Source organism: Miniopterus schreibersii (genome assembly GCF_964146895.1).
Source record: "Miniopterus schreibersii genome assembly, chromosome: 18".
Taxonomy (NCBI): Eukaryota; Metazoa; Chordata; class Mammalia; order Chiroptera; family Miniopteridae; genus Miniopterus; species Miniopterus schreibersii.
The window spans coordinates 15444909-15468307 of record NC_138121.1 but is presented as its reverse complement, the minus strand read 5'-3'; the positions used below and the strand labels follow the sequence as shown (position 1 = coordinate 15468307).

The window sequence follows — 23399 nt, the reverse complement described above, 5'->3', positions numbered from 1 at the left end:
TAAGGTTATTAGGAGGGGCTTTGTCATCAGAGTCCAACACTGGATTCAGAAGAAGGAATTAAAAATCATTCCTGGGTGGAGACCTAGGCTTGGCTCAGAACCTGATTCAGCCATCAGTTAAAAATTAATCCCAAACTCTTCCCCATGAAGATGCTTCAGGTTTTGCTTATTTCTGAAGATACGACCTGGTGTTAAGACTTGTGTATCATCCTGAAGGAATGAATTCTAAAGCCTACTACTTATCTCCCACTAGACAGAATAGAGGATAGATTATTCTTTCGTCATCTAAAATTAGGGATTAGAAGGAAGAAAAGCTAAGCTCTAGGAATTACCTTTTAATATTAAAAAGCAAGGGGGAAAATTTCAGCATCAAATGCTGCCACACTTAGTCACTATAAACCCACATGCAAAGTTCTCAGTACTTCACAGTTCTTCTAAGAACTCGACTCTCTGTAAACTACACAGAGGATGGCAAGGGTAGTTGTTATCTAGATAAATCTAGAACTACAGTCAATCTCAAATCACTATTCTTTTTTAAAAGATCAACTTTCATTTTTTATATAGTAGTCCCCCCTTATTGGCAGTTTCGCGTTCCACAGTTTCTGTTACCCACAATCAACCGTGGCCTGAAAACTATCCTGCTTCGTCCTGCCCTGGAGGTGAATCGTCCCTTTGTCCAGTGTGTCAGTGCTGCACACATTATCCACCCATTAGTCACTTAGTAGTCCTCTCAGTTGTCATATCAACTGTCTCAGTATCGCAGTGCTTGTGTTCAAGTAACCCTTATTTTACTTAACAATGGCCCCAAAGCACAACAGTAGTGATGCTGGCAATTTGGATATGCCAAAGAGAAGCTGTGAAGTGCTTCTTATAAGTGAAAAGGTGATTATAGTACAATAAGCTATTTTTATTATTTACAGTATATAGTTATAATTTTTCTAATTTATTATTAGAAATGTTACTGTTGTTCATCTATTATTAAAAATTAGTTACTTCTACTGTTGTTAATCTTACTGTGCCTAGCTTATACATTAAACTTTATCATAGGTATGTATGTACGTACAGGAAAACACACAGTACACACAGGGCTCAGTACTATCTGTGGTTCAGGCCTTCACTAGGGGTCTTGGGACATATTCCCTGCAGCCGATTCTCACTATTCACAGTAGTTACATCCTACGAAGTCACCACAAACACTGAATTAATGGATACTGAACCACTGCTCCTAGGGGAAGTATAGTTAGTTTTCTGAGAGCCTGTGGTCACTCCAAATCACTCGCTTTTTAAATCTTTTCCCCTCTCTGTTCTTCACATTAGGTAATTTCTATTGCTCCATCTTCAAATTCTTTTATCCTTTCCTCAGTCATCTCCATTCTACTTCTAATGCCATCAAGTGGTTTTAAAAAAAATCTCATACATTGTAGTTTTCAGTTGTAGAACTTCCTTTTGGTTCTATTTTATCATTTCTATCTCTTTGCTGACATTTCCTATCTTTTTATTAATCGCAGGCATATCTTTTTAATTCATTGAGGACAGTTATAATAACTACTCTAAAATCCTTGCGTGATAATTCCAACATCAGGATTATCTTGGGGTTGGTCTCAGTTGATTGTATTTTCTCTTGAGAACATGTTCCATTTTCTTGGATTTTTCATATACTGAGTTATTTTGGATTGTATCCTGGACATTATGAATATTAAATTATGGAAACTCTGGATTCTGTTCTTTTCCAATTAGTGCTTTTATTTTTTTAAAGCAGGCAATTATCTTGCTTGGTTCAGGGGTCAGCTAGAGATGTACGCAGACAGAATTTGGGAATCCTCTCCCGGGATCTTTCCTTTCCAGGATTTGTACTCCCTTTCCTGCAGCTGTAGCTTCCTCAGGTTCAATCTTCTGGTTCCACACTCCAAAAAGACTAGGACTTCTCCACCAGGCCCCTTATGTATGGCATTCCTCATCAGATAGGCTTGGCTAAAAGCCAAGAACATGGGAACTCATTTCATATAGCACCTCTTCTTTAAGCATGGATTCCCCATAAGAACCTGCCTGCTTCTGACCACACTCCAGTGTCTTCCGGTAGCTGCCTACTATATTATATCCAGAGTTTTTTAGTTGTTATCTGAAGGAAGGCCAGTCTAGTAGGCTATTGCTCAGCTATTATTGCCCTAATTGTTCATTACTGTCTTTGGAATAAATTTTTGAATATGAATGTTCTAAACATTTACAATACTTAAATAAGTCACCTTGCAAAGACCTAATTCAGGAAGAGCTGTATAGTTAGGCACAATATTTTCATTCTGTTGCTCAGCTCATCTTCATGTTGAGGAGGGCTGTTATTAACTCTGAGGCCAACAGAAGATACAGGTCTAACCACAGTTCCTCTCCTGGGTATCCTTGGAAATTTAATTTCCAGCAAGCGTAAGGTAGAATGGGTTTAAAGGGGTGTCTTTCCTGGTTCTCTTAGGCTTCAGGATATGTTGGGAATGAGTTAACAAACAGATATGGTCATAAGGCCAAAACAAGGCTGAGCAGAGAAAATATGTATTTCAATAAAAAAGCAAATGCAGCATTTTCCTCCAATGTGTATACTGTGTTGACTGCACAAAATTCTGGCTACTTTCAAATGGGAAAGAAGTAGCTTCTACCTCATGAGTTAGGGGTGGTGATGTCTTTCCTCTCTGATCCCAGTATATCTATCTCTCACTGGACTCTCTGCCTCCTTTCCAAGCTGGCAGAACCACAGAGGTCCTCGGCTGGCACATCTATGAACAATAGAGTATTTACTAAAACCTGGGATTATCTTTTGGCACTCTATTGCTTGAGAGATAGTGATTAGAAGGAAACACACACACCAAACTTCATCAACAAAGTGGCATTTTCATTTCAGCTGTTCCTGGGGGCAAAACAGAGCAGTCAAGAGAAATCCCAGATTGAAAGCTTTGTGGTTATCTCCGTTTCTCATTAAAGTGGCCCTGATTATAATCACACCTACGATTACAAGATTTAACACACCTGGTCTCAAGGATGCCACAGGAAGAAGACTCATCCATCCCATCCCATCCCATCCCATCCCATCCCATCCCATCCCATCCCATCCCATCCCATCCCATCCCATTACATCCCATTTTCTTTCCTTTATTCACTGAGTAAGCACAATTTATAAATTTCAGTGAGTGCAGACTAGAGTTTTTTGGAGAACAGGAGAGAGGTGTTTCATTCACACAGCTTTTTTAAAGTGACGAAAATCTTCCATGGCCACAAATTATTTTAGTACTGGTTGAGACAAGCAGTGTTGCTTTCATTGGCTACACATGGATGTGAGAAATCTGGATAGTTCCTTTACTAACTAGACACACTCTCTCCTTTTTCTCTCGATCAGTGAGAGTGTATTGCACTTAGAGAATTTTGTAGATTTATTTTAATAGTGTTGTTTCATATTTTTAAGTAATTTTTTATTCTGAAATAACTTTAGATTTACAGATAAGTTGTAAAGACAGCACAGAGAATTCCTGTATACCTGTCACCCAGTTTCCCCTATTGTTAACAACTTACACAGCAATGGTATATTTGTCAAGAGTTTTGTAGATCTTGACAATGGATATAAAACACTCTTTCTTAACTCCCTCTTGTACAGCAGATTCTCAACAAGAGCAGTGTGCACCCTATGGCAATTTGATTACCCGAGTTGCTGAGTTATATACGATCTGTATACCCTCCACTCCCATCACGATCCCAGAGAGTAACTAGGGGATAGCTAATGCGTCCAAGCTTGTACAAATGGTGACAGAAACTTGATATAGCAAAATTCCAGCATGAATAAAGCCTGTGCATCTGACAAAACCATCACTCTTCTAATGGCTTCACTGACACTTAGTTAAATACCGATGTGCCAGCCGCAGATGAGCACTGTGGATGCCAGTAAGTGAATTATTAATGCAAACTCTACAAAGTCAACTGGGAATGAGAGTCCATTAAGATCAAGAAGAAAATTAATTTAGAGGTCACTCATTCTCATCTCACATAAGGATATAAATACTTTCTTCCTGTTTTGGCCATACACTGGGGAGAAACTCATCCAAACCCACTTGGAGGAGGAAGAAAGTTTAATTTAGGCAGCAAATAAAATCTCACCGGATTGAACTCACTGCTAGAAAGGAAACATTTTAAATGAGGTCCTTCTGTAATTCAGTATGAACTATTATGAGTCAGGAAGGTAAGTCACTAAAGCTCAGGCTACCGAGACAGGCTCAGTACGTTCCAGCTAGCTCACCCTGGAATGCCAAGACTCAGAGCCTCAGTCTATAAATTTGTGCTCTGATTTTTCTTGTACCAGTTAGTGTGTAATTTGCATACTATGTTACAGAAGAAACAGATGCAAACAATGCAATTTCCTGCTACAAAATCCCTGCTTATCAATTCATCTGTATGAGTCAACCCAGGGAAAAGGTATGAGGCCTGCCCTGGTAAAAGGAAGGCTGATTAGCAGACGAAAACCAGAGGTAGGAAAATTGAAATGATAAGAGACTGAGTTACCTCTGTAGCTTTCTGGCTGAGTCCCCGAAGCAGCAGCACAATCACATGGATGGCAGCTCTGCGCACTTGAACTTCATGGTCTGTTTTAGCCACAGCAATCAGGCAAGCTGTTACCTAGGACAGTGAGGGAAGAAGCCAATAAAACTCAGGATTGCACAGTTACACAAAGCCTCTTAAATACGTTCCACTTTCTATACATCCATCTATAGAGGGGTGGACAGTTTTCTCATTCTGAATAGTAGAGACCTAGTGGTAGAGATTCTGATTTAGTCTAGCTTTCCTGGAAAAGGCCGAAACCTGGTTTGGAATTCAGGAGGGAAATGAGGGAGTGGGAAGGGATACATGTGTACAGTCACGTGAAGCTTAACGACGGCAAAGTGTTGTTAGGCAATTTTGTCATTGCATGAACATCATAGGGTGTACTTTTGTGAACCTAGATAGTATAGCCCACTACACACCAGAGCCATATGGTGTGTCACCATCTTATAGGAGATCTGTCGTAGATCAAAAAGTCCCTATGCGGCACATGACTGTGTAATAAAGGTATGGACAAATGCAAATATTTCCTCAAAAGTGGGAAGAACTGTTATTTGCCCCCCTTTGGGAACACTGAGTTGGAGGAAGGAAAGATGATCCAAAACACAGCAGCACCTAGGGACTGAGGACCATGGCGATTTAGCCAAGCAGGCTTCGGAGTTCCTACTCAGGCTTGGCATGAATATGAATATGCCACCAATAAAAGTTTCTGCCCAGGGACAGAGAAATACATAAATATTCAGACTGATCTTTAGCATGTTCAGACTTCCCAGTCCTACAAATCCAGCTTATATTCCATGTGAGTCACCAGGGGCGAATTTCAGAGACTCCATGACTGGGCTTCTTCTTTTGTGGAGTAGGTTGTTCAGGTCTCATTTACTTTAAAAGATGGCTCTATATCAGAAAAGACTGGAAATTACTTGCAAAACATGGTGCCAGATATATAGCTAATAATTATATGTAATAAAATAAGAGTTTCTATACCCTGCTCCTGGTAGGCATAGAGGTGCGACTAAAAATAGCAGCGAACTTCTCTGAGGCATTTGTGCAAGATTTAAAAAGAAAAAGTAAAAATTTTAAAAGTGTGACCAATGGCAGCACAAATTAGAAGGTAAGAAAATTATTCAATTGGTCTCTCACATTCTTTGTTATTTGATTTACTATGTGAATGTATTTCTTGGCTAACCATGCAGGAATTTTTAACCGTGATAAGAAAGTACCCAGATTGTGTGTTTGGAAACATGTATAAATACATATTATGCTTAAAGAATGGTTTTAAAAAGGGTTTTTAAAAATACAGGCACAAATGAGGACATAGGCTTGTGCAGAAATTTTAACTATGCAGGTTGTATTTTTCACAGCTTTCAAACAGTTGGGCATAGTTCAAAGTGTCTAATTAATCAGTGATGGCAGAGAGATGAGAAGAGGGAGCTTGTTGTTAAATATAATTGCATCTGTGCTGCACTGGCATTCAATCAAGTTGTACATCCATTACATGAACTTGCAGCTTGCAAGTGATGGGAAATCCCAGAAAAGCTCAACTCTTTGGGGGCTGTTTCTCAATGAGAGCCAGCAAGCTGCTTCTGCTTTTGACCTAGGACACCCTGACCCAAGGCCATCAGTGGCTTCCATGCCTCTGGCATTAACGGTGGAAGCAATTTAGTCATAGGAGGAATTCTTTGGGCAACCTCCAAAGAGGCAACAATATAATAGCTACCTCTACTTGCAGGCTTAGTATTTACAAGGTAAGAGCTGAAATCAGAGAAACAAGTTAAAGCTAGGTCTGGGTCTTTCTTGAGGCATGACAGTTTAGCTATTCAGTCTGATAACTAAAGTGTGAAAGCCAGCACAGGGCCATGTAATGTGCAGACGCTCCCAAGTCTCTTTGCTGGCTTCTCTCTAGGTTTTAGTTTTGGGCCTATTTCCACGTTTGTGGGACCAAGGATTCCTGGCCCAGAACCCTGCTGGCGTCCAGCTTTGTCACCTCTGTTCTGCTCACTGTGCCGAGTGGACCATGCTTCTGCCTCGGCTCTCAGTGTAAGGCCAGCTCTAATCATCAGACATTTATTCTATAATTAGGATAGGCAGAGGCATCCTGGCTGGAAAAGGACTTCCCCGGCAAGGCAGTTCTTGAATGCCTGTGCCACCTTGAAGGTACGACTGACAGAGACACTGGTTATTATAAGCCTTGCTGAGATTAGCTGGAATAGTTTCCTGCTTGCTACAGGCTGTTAGTGATTTATGCACCAGACTATACCAAGCCCATCTGCAATTAGCCATCCAGGACAATCAGGGAGAGTCCTGTGAACAGGAGAGTGTCCATGAACCTTTCTCAATACCTCTGCCACAAACACCAAATTCTATGAAATGTATGACAGTTATGCAAAGAGCTTTTAAGGCATCAACATTTTAATATGATCTTACAAATATCATCTAGGGATGGGAAAGGCCTTCTGCTTTTCAGGTTAAGCTCCTGTAAGCAACCTGTACTGTTGCTCTTCCACAGGCCAGTGGGACAGACTCCTCACCAAACACTGGGAGCAGGGAGGATGCATGGCCACTCTCTTCCGTCCGTTCAGTCTCAACAAGCCACTCCCATGGCTAGTCTCTCTCACCTCCAGCCCCAAGGACACACTCAACACTGCCTTACACCCCTGAAAGCCTTGGCAAATAGACAGGCAGATGATGTCAGGTCTTTACTAATTTATGAATTGGTGTAATATTTCTATTCTGTTTCTAAGTCCTCTCAGAGAACAGAAACCCATTCTATGTGATCTTCATGTTGCCTGCCCTAAGGGGCAATGTAGCTATTTTAATAAACCCTAATTATGTCAATCATATCCACTTCTGAGAGCCATAAAGAGAGAAAGAGAATGATTGCTTTGGAAACACTAAAGGTCAGTTTAAGCAATTTGACACTTGATAGGAGCCAACAGAAATAAGGAAAAACATCACTCCTCAAATAGCTGGCACACACCAAACATAATCAGAACTATATAAATAAAGAAAATACAAATGGCAAGACTGAAAAAGAAAACACAAACACCTTGGAAAATTCCAGAAGAAAGGTACCAGAGTTGAGGTCTGCATCAAGAAAGCATGAGTTCAGTTTTCCAATCGCACCTTCATCCCTTTTCCTGACATTTCCTTTGTTAAAATTCAGTTGATCTGCTAACTAATCCGAATCTAGACCATCTGTCCCTCTATTTTGTAAACTAAAAAATCTTAACAGCAAAGGAAGTGTGGCCTCTAACTCGTATGTGCTCAGCTTTCTCATTTAACCTGCCATGAAAGAGAACCACCAGCTTCCTGGAGGTTTCCCGGGACATCCACTGAGTCCTCGTCTCAGGCGTCTGTGTGCTCTCACGCTGCACACACCTGGCCACTTAGAAAACTGCACTGACTGTGGAAAACTGCTAATAAATTCAGATCATGCAGTGGGATCAGAGGTGGAAGCTTTGCATCAGACCTCAAAGCTCAGCTTTGTGGGAGCCACATTAAAAGTGACTGCTCCTGCACTTGTCACCTGGGGCAGATCTTAATTGCTGCACTGAGGTTGGGCCTCTCGCTGTGGCTGACTTGAATAATATTTACTCCTCATAGAAAATGATAAAGGAGAAAGAGCTTATCAAGATTTGGTTTCAAGCAACACAGCTCTTGACAAGAACAAGAGGAAGTTGGGAAAATAATAATGCTCTCCAAACAGGTTAATCCTTGACATCAACAGAGAGGAAAACCCGGGTCCCTGGGACAGAGAATGTGGAAGAGCTGTCCATATCCTCTATAATCCTTCCCTACCAGCAAGCACTGTCACAGCACAGGCAGGCCACAAAGCTCCACCACTCAAGGGCTGTAACTCTGACCCTCAGATCAGATCATGTTAGAAGAGTCTATGGTGGCTAATTTGTTTAATTTTATATCACAACAGGTTACGCTTCCCCTCTTTCTCTGCCTGGCTAACACTTGACCAATGTTGTTCTCACTTCCTTGGCACTCGTCCTCATCACTGTTATCCTCAGCCCCCTTCAAATGACCAAAATGTCCCTTAAAGAAAAATCTTAATAAAGAAAAGTTAAATTTCTTTACTCAAATGTTACCTTCTCGATAAGGCTCACCTTGAATACCCTGTTTAACACTACAACCTCCCTTCCACCTAACACTATCATCCTGATGCCCTTGGCCTCCTCTACAGTGTCCTATTTTCCACGTACACATGACCTCTAGCTCCTTGTAACAATCCTGCATTGTAGGTATTTTAATCCCATTTTTTAGGTCAGAAAATGGAGCTCAGAGTCTAAGTTATCTGCTCCAATGAACACAGGTGAGTGGACGGTGGAGCCAGGTCCTCACTCTTTCTCAAGCCCAAGTGTGCCTGGGAGTTTAGTTCTCTTCCAAGGGGTCAGGTGAGCCTCCAGAAAGACGACACTTCCTAAATGTTACAGAACCTGCTTCAGCCCCAGCGCGCTTGGCTTAGTGGTTAGAGCATCAGCCTGCGGACTGAAGGGTCCCGGGTTCGACTCTGGTCAAGGGCACATACCTCAGTTGCAGGCTCTGGCCCCCAGGCCACGTGTGGGAGGCAACCAATCAATGTGTCTCTCTCACATCGATGTCCCCCACTCTCTGAAAAGCAATGGAAACCAAGACAATTCCCCAACGCCTTCAACAGGAAATTATATGCCACCAGCATCCTACAGTTTTAAAAGGGAAGAAGAGTCTAGGGACTCAAAAAGAAATATGGTCTCAGTTCTGGAGTTCAGACAGCATCATGATGTTCAGACACTGTCTGGATCCATTGGTTTTAGAAAATGTGTGGAATCCTGTCAAGTCTGAGCAGATCTACTTGGAGATATGGGGGAATATTTTATTAGGTTCACGGCTATGTTTAAAAAAAAATCTGTGATACTTACACAACTCTGTGAATATGCTAAAAACCATAGAATTGTACCCTTTTAAAATATATATATATCTCTTTATTGAGTTCAGAGAGAGGAAGGGAGAGGGGGAGAGAGAGAGAGAGAGAAAGAAACATTAATGATGAGAGAGTCACTGATTGGCTGCCTCCTGCATGCCCCCGACTGGGGACCAAGCCCACAGTCTAGGCATGTACCCTGACCAGGAATACGAACCACGGTCTACTGGATCCTAGGCCGACGCTCAACCGCTGAGCGACGCCTGGCCGGGCGAATTGTACCCTTTAAATGGGTGAACTGTATGGTATGTGAGTTCTTTCTCAATAAAGCTGTATAAAAAAAATAATATTGGGGACCCTGGCTGGGTAGCTCAGTTGGTTAGACCGTGGGTTGTGGCTTTGATCCTTGGTCAGGGCACATACAAGAATCAACCAATGAATGCATAAATTAGTGGAACAATAAATTATTTCTCTCTCTCTCCCCCTTCTTCTCTCTCTAAAGTAAATAATAATAATATTTGGGTTTGCTTCAGATCATGGTCCAAGAGTTTATTTCAGTTCATGGTTTATGGTTCAGTTTAGGTTGAGTCGTGAAGAAACCAAGTAAACAGAAAAGTGGGAACCATTTTAATATTTGACCCAGAGAAGTTATAATAAGCTGAAACCTTTAGCTGACATAACCAAATAGTCCTGCAAAGGCCTCTCAGGTGTTACAAGTTGATATTGCTAAAGAACAAGAGATTTGCTTAAGTGACGTCTAAAACAATCAAACATCAGGTGCCTAATGGTTCATGTATATTAGAGTAATGGAAGGATTTAAGTCAGGAATAATCCATTTCTAAGTTATTTTTTAAAAGATACAAAAAGTTGGGCATAGGGTTATATCCCTCAAGGAAAAGTTAAAGGAGAGAAAATGACTGGTGTATATCTTTCCTAAAAATCCTAAGTTGGAATTTAGTAAGAATAGCCTTTATAATCAATAAAACAAAGCATACAAAACTCAGGAATCAGGAAATGCCATAAATTCCAGTCTATGTATAATCCATGAGTGTGTTTCTCTCCTTATTGATAAGGCACAATCACCAGACACTGAAGAAAATTCCTTCTCAGTAGGTACTTCTTAAGATTTGATGTTCAACATGGTCAGACTTAGGATGCTGAATATTGTAATAGAAGCCAGTACTACAGTTTTCTAAGGTTTTGTTCTTATAAAGTTACATGCTCTGTGTAAGAAACCTGGTGTCTTGTAAATAAAAAGGTATTTATATTTATAATTTATAAGCCAGCTTCTTCCAAAAAAGATTAAAATGGTCGAGTACACTGGTCAGAAAAAGACCCCTGGCCATGTATTAACAAGTTTTTTCTGCTCATCATCTTTAAACAGCAGAGTTCCTAGCACATAATAGGTGCTTGATATATATGTTAATATACTAATGACTAACTAAATATGAGGGCAAAGATAAAATTTAAGACGCTAGAGGAAGATATTCATAGAGCAATGCATAAATGTGCTACAACATGCACATTTCATTAATTCAAAAAACTCTAAAATCAGGAGGAGTATCCAGTGCCGACATCTTATATGGCTATTATTTTAGCTGCTCATTTATCCTTTACCTACTATGTCCCAGGCACTGGGTGTAAAGTGAACAGTACATGTAGCTTAATTAGTCTTTTCTGGTAAATGAGCCTGAACACAGGGCACGTGACTAAGGAGGGCCAATCAGAGGATCTGCCTGAGTTTTTTCTGTGAACAGAGATGAGACTTTACTTTGGCCCAGAGACCCAAGTAAAGTTTCATCTGCCTTTCTTCAAGGTTTCTTTAATTCTGTTAGTTACCTCAAATTCTTTATAATAGATCCTCTTGCACTTAAGAAAGTCTTACTAATATACTAATATAACTTGCAATATATATGTAGTGAGGCCAAAGAAGGTTAAATAATTTAGCTGATCTGTAAAAAGAACACAGGTCTCATGCCTGGCAATCCCAAGCTATCCATAGGTCAAGTAAAAAAGCTTTCGAGAAAGGAATCAACATGCAGTACCTCATGAACTACGGAACCCAGCAGAAAGTCCAGCCTCTGGCACAGTTCTCCAAGGTTGGATAGGCTGCTGGCCCTGTGAGCGCTATCTGGGTCTCTTGCTCCCCTCAGGAAGGTGTGGATCAAAGGTTCTCGGTACTTTGAGACCATGTCCCCTATAGAAAAAGGGAAGAAATAAAAATATTTTAAAGCAAACTGTCAACTTCCTAAAGAAGAAATAATGACATCATTGTGGTACATTTTATGGTGTTTTCATATTTTTTAAAGTATTTGCATAACTATTAAAAATCATGCTTTGGAAGAATATTCAATGTTAGGTAGGAAGAAGACTAATAACTGACCATCACACTGAGTAACAATGAGGTCACTGTTGACCTTGACAGGAATGGTTTTGATGGGCTGGTTAATGCCATCATAGAGACAAGCAGAGGTTGCTTAGAGAACATAATTTCATTAATCTCAGTCACTTGAAAGGGGAGGAAGGGGAAGTTTGTTTTTTTCCCCTTAAGGTCAGGAACACAATGTACTTTTCATACAATTTAAGAAAAAGATGAGAAGTAATTTTTCTAAAATGCTCCCAGTTCCTAATATCCTACATGCAGTCATAAGACTCATCCCCTGACCAGTTAATATCAACATATATTGCAGAAATTGAATCAACGCTGACTTAGCCATAGCCTGTTTTCAGAACAGAAAGGAGGGGTCTTTGTGCCTATTCTTAGGTTGCAGTTCTGAATATCCATCCTGGAGAGGTAGTCACATATATGCACAAGGATATCCGCATAAAGATTTTACTGCAGAATTCTAACAGTGAAAATGTGTAGAAGCAACTTAAGTATTAATTAATACGGAAGTGGTTAAATAACCACACATATTGTGGAATACTATGCGCTCATTAAAAGGAACCTGACAGAAATATATACACTAATATGGAAAGATCTCCTTAAGACACTGTTAAGCAAAAGAAACTAGTAGAACCAACATCATTCCATTTATGTATTTAAAAATGCACACGCACACACACACAATTTCCCTCACTAGTAACAAACCAAACTTACAAATTTCAATATGTATATTAAATATACAAATGCAGAGGAAAAAGTATGTTCTCAGTACTGGAGATAATATAGCATGAACAAGAAAGCAAAGTCCCCATCTTCATGAAGCCTACTTCTAATCGGGAAGAAAAACAATACAGTAAATATATCTTCCAGCAGCAATAAGGGCTGCTGGAAAAGAAGGAAGGTAGGCGTTGGGGGAGGGATTGAGAGCCATGGGTGAGGGCTCAGGGAAAAGTTCTCAGAGGAGAAGATCTGAAGTCATGTGAGAACTGGGGGAAAAGTGAAGAGCAGAATGGACGACAGAAGTTTTACATTCAATGTAGAAATCATATGGCTGTTTCTTATACTGACCCACCACAAAAGAAAAGAGCATATCATTACATAAATGAAATCACAGTTTTTTTAAAATCCTCATCCAAGGATATTTTTTCCCATTGTCTTTCAGAGAGAGTGGAAAGGAGAAATAGAGAGGGAGGGAGGGAGGGAGGAGAGAGAGAGAAACATTGATGTGAGAGAGACACATCGATTGGTTACCTCTTGCACACGCCCCGACCAGGGCCAGGGATCAAGACTGCAACCAAGGTACATGCTTTTGGCTGAAATCGAACCTGGGACCCTTCAGTCTGTGGGCTGGGGCTCTAACCACTGAGCAAAACCGGTCAGGGCATGAAATCACAATTTATGTCATTCTTGCCCTGCCCGAGCTTTGTTAGTACTTTCCAAATGAGCATCCATTTAACTTCAGGTCCTAACAACACTATCCCCAAGTGTATCTAAGAACCAAAGGAGCCAGTGGGAAGGTGAACATCTCAAGATCCCAGTCAGCTGGTTCTGGGCCACTTGCGACCCTGTTTTCCAGGTATTGGACCAGAAGAGCTGGAACACTGGCTGCATCCACTCTGCATTTCTCAAAGAGCCCTGACATCATGCTCTCTGCAACCTGATCTCCTAGACCTCACATATACAGCCTACATTTGTCATACCTTTGCTCAAATCTGTTCTTTGGGGATTATAGCTCTGCCTCCAATTCCTGGGGGCTCTGCTGGCCTCTGACTACGCCACCCTCCCCATTTCTCAAGACTGTACTGGATCCTAGTCTCCAGGTTGGGGGTTGGCCCTGACCAGGTTTCTATACAGAACAAAATGAATGCATGTAGTGAGAATAAAGCTTCCAGGACTGCAATTTGACACAGGCATAGAATTTAAAGATCCTACAAAAAAGGGTTTTTTTTGTTGTTGTTAATCCTCACCGGAGGATATTTTTTCCTTTGATTTTTTTAGAGTGTGTGGAAGGGAAGGAGGGGGAGAGAGAAACATCAATGTGAGAGAGACACATTGATTGGCTGCCTCCCACACCTGCCCCGACGGGGCTGGGGATTGAACCTGCAACCCAGGAATGTGCCTTGACTGGGGATCAAACCTGAGACTGTTCAGTGCCCAGGCCAATGCTCTAACCACTGAACCACACCGGCCAGGACCATAAAGGGTTTTTAATTTGAGCTTTAGAGATCCCTATATGTCAAATTTTGTTGTGTACATCTCATTGGCAATCTCCCATTCTTTCTTGAAAATAGCACTCCAATTTTGTTGAAGTATCCATGTTCCTTCGGGCCCTAACCACCACCCATGTGATTCAGGCCAAGGTCTTCACTGATCTAAGTGAATCATGGTAGATATATCTCCTTGCCTTAAATGGCTTAGGTATGTGCATGTGACTCAGTCTGGACAATAAGGTGTGAAGAAAAATCTTCTGGAAGACTCTAAGAAAACATTTTCCATCTGACTAAATTAAAGATATGACACCTTAGAGTCGCTTTGGCCAACTTGAAACCATGAGGGACCAGAGGATGAGGCCAAACAGTGGAGGTTGGCAGAGCAGAAAGGCAAAAAGAATTTGGGTCTTGAATGATGTCACGGAGACAAAGAATTAACCGGTCCTGGACTTTTTGTTGTGTGCAATGATTTATTCCCTATTATTTAAGTCAGCTGAGTTGGAAATTTCTGTACCTGCAGCTAAAAAAATTTAACTGATATAATATGAAAACTGGAATGTTGTTCAAAATCATAGAGTTCTATGTCTATCAGTACAAAGCCTGAAAAGTTGGATTTGCTAAAACAAAGTAATTTAGGACACCATATGTTTTTTAAAGGCTTCAAAAGTCAGTTTCATAACTAACATATAACAAAAGAAAAACTTAAACCCAATAATTTTTTTTCTTCTAATTACCATTTTAATTGGGATAATAGTCTGGTACATAGTATAACTTATAATATCAGCATATATATATATACACATATACACCCATCCATCCATATATGTGTGTGTGTATATATACATATATATATACATGACTTTCCCATTTGCCAACCTATTAAAAAAAGGTAACTAATTGTGTTTGCAGCGGCCGTCGCTCTCTAAACGCCTATGCCACCTCCAGCTCGCCGAGCCCCAGCAGAAGGAGAAGGGGAGGTAAGTAAAGAGGTCTCTGTCCTAAGGCTCATATGAAGCAGACTGCCCGCAAATTGACTGGTGGTAAAGCAGCCAGGAAGCAACTGGCTACCAATGCCACTCACAAGAGTGTGCCCTCTACTGGAGGGGTGAAGAAACCTCATCGTTACAGGCCTGGTACCATGGCACTTGGTGAAATTAGACGTTATCAGAAGTCCACTGAACTTCTGATTCGCAAACTCCCCTTCCAGCATCTGGTGCGAGAAATTGCTTAGGACTTCAAAACTGATTTGCCTTCCAGAGTGCAGCTACTGGTGCTTTGTAGGAGGTAAGTGAGACCTATCTGGTTGGCCTTTTTGAAGACACCAACCTGTGTGCTCTCCATGCCAAACGTGTAACAATTATGCCAAAAGACATCCAGCTAGCACACTGCATACATGGAGAACGTGCTTAAAAATCCACTACAATGGGATTTTTCTTTTTTAAAGAAATTTCTCTTCTTCCTGTTATTGGTAGTTCTGAAGGTTAGATTTCTTTTTCCCCATGGGGTCAAAAGGTACCTAAGTATATGGTTGCACATTGAAAATAGGGGACAGAAATCAGGTATTGGCAGTTTTTCCATTTTCATTTGTGTGTGAATTTTTTCAAAATAAATGTGGGAACATAAAGCATTAAAGCAAGTCAAAATGTTTCAGTGGACAAGTTTCAGCAGTTCAACTTTATAACAATATAAAAATAAACCTGTTAAATTTTTCTAGACAATGCCAGCATTTGGATTTTTTAAAAAAACAAGTAAATTTCTTATTAATGGCAACTAAATGGTATATGGAAGCTCCTCAAAAAATTAAAAATGGAACTGCCTTTTGACCCAGTGATCCCACTTCTAGGAATATATCCTAAGAATCCTGAAACACTAATCAGAAAGAATATATGCACCCCTATGTTCATAGCAGCGCAATTTACAATAACTAAGATCTGGAAACAGCCCAAGTGCCCATCAGTAGATGAGTGGATAAAAAAGCTGTGGGACATTTACACCATGGAATACTATGCAGTTGTAAAGAAGAAGGATCTCGTACCCTTTGGGACAGTAGGAATGGACCTGGAGAGTATTACCCTAAGCAAAATAAGCCAGGCAGAGAAAGACAAACATCACATGATCTCACTTATATGTGGAATCTAAAGAACATAATAAACTGATGAACAAAATAGATCCAGAGACATAGAAGCATGGAACAGATTGACGAATCTTGGAAGGAAGGTGGGAGTGGGTGGGTGGGTGGGTGGAGAGAAATCAACCAAAGAATTTATATGCATAAATGCTTAACCCATGGACATAGACAATAATGTGGGGAAGGCCTGGGGTGGGGCGAGGGTGCAGGGTGGAAGGGGTCAATGGGGAAAAAACGGGACATTTGTAATACTTTCAACAATAAAGATAAATAAAATTTTAAAAAGGTAACTATTTACAGTAGTAGCTCATGTGAAGAGAGCTATATGCTGAGTATATTTCGCAACTATTGACTAATCTAGCTCATTACGAACTAAAACCACAGCTCCAGAACACGCACAACTATTCCTTAGTTTCTGATTAAGCAACCAAACCTCAATTATCCCATCCACTCCTGGCTTTGGTTTCTTGTTGGTTTGTTGTTGTTGTTTTTTTTTGGGGGGGGGGGTTCTTTTTCTTTTTTTTCTTCTTTATCCAGATGAAATGGTATTATTGTTTCAGTTAAATTTACTTGAACCACAAGATTCCAAGATCCTAATTCACTTTTTGTCTGAAAGATGGCACACACTTGACCCCTGACAAGGGCAAACATTCATTACCATCCTCTTGAGTTGTCTCCTTTAAAATATGCATGTTATATGGCTTTTACAAAGAATGTTATTGCTTTCTGAATTCCCTCACCTCCATTTTCAGAAATTAACCACCACAGGCTACAACATGTAGACTAAGAGATACCCAGGGAACTAAAGTTAGAGAAGCCACCATCTTTTCCGCAGCATTTCTAAACACCTTCAGGGAAACGAACACAGTAAATACAAGCCCACTTTTAGAAACTTGACTCAAGTAGATGCTAGTCAGAGGTGTTTAACTTAGTTCAGCATTAATGACTTCTACTTTGTGCAGTGATAATGACAACACCTGGCTATTGGCATCTTCATATTCTTGTCACAATGTCAGCAATAGTCAGCCTTCCTGAGAAGCAAACAGTTGTGTGTTCAAGGAAGCAAGTGAAGGATCTAGATTTGTTTGAACAAACTTGATAAAAATGAGTTGCTTTGGAAGGTCAAAAGTCAAGTGCATAGTGAAAGAGGGAGCTGAAATTTTTTTAACCTGCCTGACTTGCTTTTATCAATTATTCTGTATGTGATAAGATTCTTTTAATAAATTAGGATTTGGAAGATTTTTATCAAGTTTTTCAATGGTACTCTGAAGTCTAGATTGATAAACTCATTTAGCAGATACCATCTTCTTCCATAAAAGATCTGAGATGACTTACTTAGTAAAAAGGCATCATCAAATCTGAATTAACACAATAACTTTTGGAGTCAAGGACCTGCAGACTTTAAGGGCTCAACCTTTCCCCTAGTTCACTGAAATAGGTCATAAAAATGAAATCTAGAAAAATTGAGTGAGAAAGACACTTCCACCCTTGGCCAAATCTTTACACCCTCCTTTCAAACCTCTATTATTAATGTCTGGGGGCCCATCTATTTCTTCTTTCTTCCCTCCCTTCCCTCCTTTTTTTGAGACACAGACGTGAACACAGATAAAACCATTCCCAGCTACTCTCTTCTACCTGCCCACAGGTAGTAACTAAGAAGTATCCTATCCAGCTGGTTGGGGTGCTGCTTGGTAAAGCCAATTCCATTTTCCAAAGATCGAATGATCACTTACAGCCAGCACTCCTCTGTAATCAGAAGTTTACATACATTCTGAGTTATGTTTTAGTCCAACGTTTCTCAAACACAAACATGGGCACTGAAGTTGGGCAGTGCAATGTGATTATAATGTGGGTTCAAGTGATTCAGAATTATCATTAAAATCAGAACACAACATTAAAGAACTCTTTTAGAGAATTCCCAGACCCCTGATACATATCAGAATTTAATCTCCAGACTTGGTTTGAGAAATGCCCTTCCACCTCACCAATTTAATGAAAACATTTAATGTGCAAGGGACTCCGTGGGGCACTAGAGATTTAGAGATGGAGGAGATTCTGTCCTTGCTTCTGGGAAGCTAGAGGTACCAAGCATGAGAGCTATAGGGCAGGTGACATTATTCTCTTTGGGGAAGACTTCACAGAGGAGGTGGCACCTAAATCGAGTTTTGAAGGATGAGTCGTAGAGGCAAGGTGGTGGTCAGGCAGAGAGAACAAAACAGAACAGACGGCATATTCAGAAACCATCTAGACTACATTACTGTAACCAAGGGTGCTTTCAGAGGTGAAATGATCAGAAATACTCAGGGTCAAATCATAGAGGGTGTGAAGTTAAGGATTTGAACAATGGGAAATTGCTGCATTTTTTTAATAGACGTCTGTTTTTAGCGCAATTTTAGGTTCACAGAAAAACTGAGCAGAAAATAAAGAGTGCCCATGTATCTCCTGTCCCCTCCCTTGCCCCCAAGTCTCCCACTAGCAACATCCTGGACCAGAGTCTACATATGTTTCAACTGCTGAACCTGCACTGACACATCATCACCTGAAGCCCATAGTTTACCTTAAGGTTCACTCCGGCGTTGTACATTGTATGGGTTGACAAATGAACAAGGACATGCACCCACCTTTATAGTATCAGACAGAATAGTTTCACTGCCCTAAAAATCCTCCGTGCTCTGCCTGTTCATCCCTCCCTCCCAGCTGCCCCTGGCAACCACTTATCTTATTGTCTCCAGAATGTCATATACAGTTGACCTGTGAACACTGCGGGGGTTAGGGGCATGGACTCCCCCCAACCCCCACACAGCTGAAAATCTGCATATAAATTTTGACTCCCCCAAAACTTTACTAATAGCCTACTGTTGATCAGAAGCCTTACCAATAATGTAAACAGTTGATTAACACATATATTGCATGTTATATGTATCACATATTGTATTCTTACAACACAGTATGCTAGAGAAAAGAAAATGTTATTAAGAAAATCATAAGGAATATACAATTACAGTATTTATAGAAAAAAATCTGTGGACCCATGCAATTCAAACTCGTGTCGCCAACTATAGTTGGAATCATATTGTATGCAGACTTTTCAGATTGGTTCTTTTCATTTCATAATACACATTTAAGGTTTTTTCATGTCTTTTCATGGCTGGATAGCTCATTTGTGTGTTGAAAAATGTTCTGTTGTCTGGATATACCACAATCTATTTCTCCCTTCACCTACTGAAGGACATCTTCGTTGCTTCCAAGTTTCAGCAATTATGAATAGAGCTACATGTACAGATATAAGTTTTCAACTCATTCAGGTAAATACTAAAGAGCATGATTGCTGGGTAATATTGTAGGAGTATGTTTAGTTTTGTATGAAGCTGCCAAACTGGCTGCAAAGGTGGCCACACCATTTTGCATTTTCAGTTTCCCATTGTTCGAGTCCTTACTTCACGCCCTCTGTGACTTGACCCTGCCTGTTTCTGCTCATATTGATCTAGCAGCACACCCTTTGTTCCAGTCACCTGGTATAACTAATTTAAAAATGTGGTAGAGCTATACAATGGGATATTACTTGGAAATAAAAAGAAATGAGGTACTGATACATGCTGCAACACAGATGAACTTTGAAAAATTATGTTAAGTGAAAGAAGCCAGTCACTAAAAAACAAACAAACAACCCACATGCAGTCTCTCTAGAGCACGCCCATACCTTTTCCTGCACCCTTGCCCCAGGCCCACTTTCCTTGCCTCTCTTTCTCCTAAACTCCAAGGGCCCTTCCTCTGCCTCTGTAACTTGTTTCCTGAGCCCACACAGCTCAGCTAGCTCACTTCTTCCATGGCTCATTTCTTCTATCTCTATGACTTTCTAAATAAACTTTTCTTTGTAAAAAAAAAAAAAAAAAAGAACCACCCACAAAACCACATCTTATGTATAATTTCACTTATAAGTAATGCCCAAAATAAGTAAATCTTTAAAGAGAAAAATATAGATTAGTGATTGTTTGACTTGTAATGAGTATTAGGTTTCTTTTGGCATGATACAAATGTCCTATGAACATACAAAAAGAAACTGAATTGCACATCGTAAATGGGTGAATTGTATGGTGCATGAATTTTATCTCAATAAAGCTGTCTTTTTTTAAAGTAAGTTTTGAAAGTGGGAGGAGTAGGAGGATTGAAGAACCTATTTTACAAGGGAACGGGAAAAAGAAACATATAAAAATCTTCTCATAAGAAGAGAAGAGGCATGTGTGTGTAAATAGCCCCTCTGACTTCCAAAAGCTCAGAGACCAAAGGCTCAGGGACAAATCTCACAGACCATTCACAATGGCTGCTGCCCTCAACATCCGGATTCTTTGGTGATATGCCCATTACAGGAATGGGGTTGTGCCCTTGACCACCAGTCACGCGGAACCCAGCGCTTTCCCTCTGCTTTGTGAATGGCATTACTTCTGCCAGCTCTTTGCTTCCTTATTTGTCAGTAAAAATGATGCCAAAAAATTTCAGTCTTGCTACTTCAGAGCTGGTAGTTTAATGGGTAACATTTTAAAAAACCCTCTGAATTAACTTCTCTTGCTTTGGTTTTCAAATGTATCTATACATTAGTGTAATTTGAAAGTCTCTTAAAAGAATCCCCTCTGCAGTCTAACCAGTTCAAGTATGCTCTTCCTTTCTCCAAGGCAGTACTTTCTGTACTTTCAGTTTTGATATTAGATATATTGGGGACAAAAAAGGGCAAAGGTGGAAAAAGATTAAATGATGACACAATACACACCTGACTTCACTAAATCAATGAAAAAAGGGATCCAGAGGAACTACTTTTCCTCCCAACTTGGGTTCTCACTTATTTGGGAACTGAAGTGATAGATTCCTAGGGGTAACATGGAGAGCCACATGCCCTCACAGAAATATCCCTGCTGATCCAGTCAATAAGGAAATAGGAGACGAAATACAGACCTAGCTCTGTTCGTGTACCCTTTTATGTCCTTGCTAACATCTGTTCATTTTTCCTCAATTTCAGGGGCCAGAACTCTATTTCACTGCTGAAAGAAATACAGTAGAATGACTCGTTTCTTGTAACGTTTCATGAATTTAAGCTACTGTCACATGTGTGGACCAGAGTCAACAGAGATTATAATTGCTGTTGATGTCAGAAAGAAATTAGATTGACATGGCAGATCCTGACAGGCAGGATTTCCTCTCCAAAAAACATTGAGAGAACTAAATAATTTAATGCAATTAATTTCTGATGAAATTTGTCATTAAATATTCACAGGTAAATTATAATCTACTAACTGTAATTACTTTTCAGCCTCAAATTTCCCCTGTAGCTCTGGGCAAATCATCTCTTTTCTGATTTTGGTTTCCCTTCTCTACACAGCCCTTTATGAACAGGGGACAGGTTTTAGTTAAGATAAAACATGCAGCTACAGTACAGCTCAGACATAAAATGCTGTGCAATAAAGCAACACTATGTGCATTTGTAAGCCTCTTCATCTGCAAAGCACTTGTGTGCCTATTATCTTATTTGAGCCGCACAAGAATGTAAGGTAAGTAGAAGAAAATATTAACTCTGTATTATAAATAAGGAAAGGAAAATTTAAAAGAGGCCAATCCCAGGTCACACAGCTACTGAAAGATAGACATGTTTTCAAGACCGGGATTTTGTCTCCCACGTAGAGGGCTCTTTCTAATGCCACCAGGACACATAGTTGGCTCTCCATTAAGATCAACAGGAACTTCCGTTCTAAAACAGAGGACATAAAAGTGGCCAACTGACTCCCCCACATCTCTGATAGTTCATGGTCTTTCTCTGTTTAACCTTGTAAGGCATGGGTGGAAAAGAAGCCAGTGCCATGTCTTCAATCAGTGTGTGAGCAATAGGGCACAATGGGAGCAGGTTCCTCTGGTCCATGGGCAAGCACCGGAATTGTTACTTAATTGTCTTGTTTAAGGGCTGAAATCCTATTAATTCTAGCCTGAAGAGAATGCAGAAGTTCCCCTCTTCTTTACCATTTTCAAAGTTGGAAGAGCTGAACACTTCCGATTTCCTAACAGGAAATGACTGATAAAGGCCTTGGGAAAGCTGCTGAACCCCTATAGTAGATGCACACATTAGGGTATTGCAGAGTGCTGGGGCCAATGGGGCTTGATGGGGCTTGCCAGGAGGCAGGTCGCTGTAGTCACTGGGCAAGAATGCTGGGTAGTCCCTGGATAGATTTCCCCCTACTGCTGCCTACATGTCAGGACCCACTTTTCTCCCTAAGGCTAATGGTTGACCTGCTGGTTTTGGTTTTACATTCATACTGTTTTCCTTTTTATGGCAATGTAACCAAGAGGTGACCCTGAACTATGAGTAGGTTAGCAAAGATTTCAGGGGCTCTCAGCCCTCCCTTTCCTGGTTGTGGTTGCATTGTAACTCATCACACAGACCACATTTTAGATGCAAATTGTATATAGACAGACTGGTGGAGATGTAACCATGGGAAGATCCCTGTGGGACAAGTTATTAAACAAAAACAAAACAAACTTGTTAGTGAGACTACCGTTAGTGAAAGTGTATGTTTTAAAGAGGTATGTTTTAAAGAGGCAGAGAAACCTTCTTGCCCCGCAATATTTCTTCTATTAGCAAATTGTATTGCCTCAGAGTCTATTTAATCATTAGGATTTTATTTCTTTGGGCTAAATAGCCTCCAATTAAAAATGTAAAATCATCCTGAGGACAGCACACCAGGAGGCTGCCACCAACCTCTTAGTATTAATATACCTGCTATCTCCTTTTTACGAGCTAGAAAGGAATGAGAAAGATCTGAGGGTGATATAATTTCTGAAACTTGATTACTTGCTAGCGATGGTCAAGCCTGAGTAAGGACCTGTAGAGGGGAATTTTAAATGGGAGGGGAGAGGAAATGCAAGGTAAGGTGAGGGGCTCTGAAAGGAGAGGCAGAGTTCCTATTTTACACTTTAACTTATGCATAAGTTTTCCTTCCGTGCCTTCAAATAACAGAGTGATGTGCAAATAAGAACTATAGATAAATATCTTTGGACAAAGTAAAACGATGTATAGGAAATGTTTTGTGGCAACAAAGCATTTTTGGCAACTCCATGAACTAAAGGCTCAGAAACCAACAGTTTGAAACAGGAGATGCCAAGACTTCTATAGTTATGCATTAACCAGGTTACTCATCCCATCTCAACAGCCCACTG

At 40.3% G+C, this 23399-nt stretch overlaps 1 protein-coding gene and 1 pseudogene across 2 annotated transcripts in view; one reads left to right on the top strand and one right to left on the bottom strand.

Moving 5' to 3' along the window:
- Positions 1 to 23399, bottom strand: part of TANGO6 (transport and golgi organization 6 homolog) — a gene marked incomplete at its 5' end in the record, with an annotated part of 127728 nt that overhangs the window by 19399 nt on the left and 84930 nt on the right. Inside the window, 2 exons of the mRNA XM_081118739.1 lie at positions 4534 to 4647; positions 11524 to 11675. Coding sequence (XP_080974865.1) covers positions 4534 to 4647; positions 11524 to 11675 — 266 coding nt within the window. The remainder of the gene's footprint in view (positions 1 to 4533; positions 4648 to 11523; positions 11676 to 23399) is intronic.
- Positions 15084 to 15484, top strand: LOC308547964 (histone H3.3C pseudogene; annotated as a pseudogene). The gene has a single exon. The product of its transcript is annotated as a histone H3.3C pseudogene (transcript).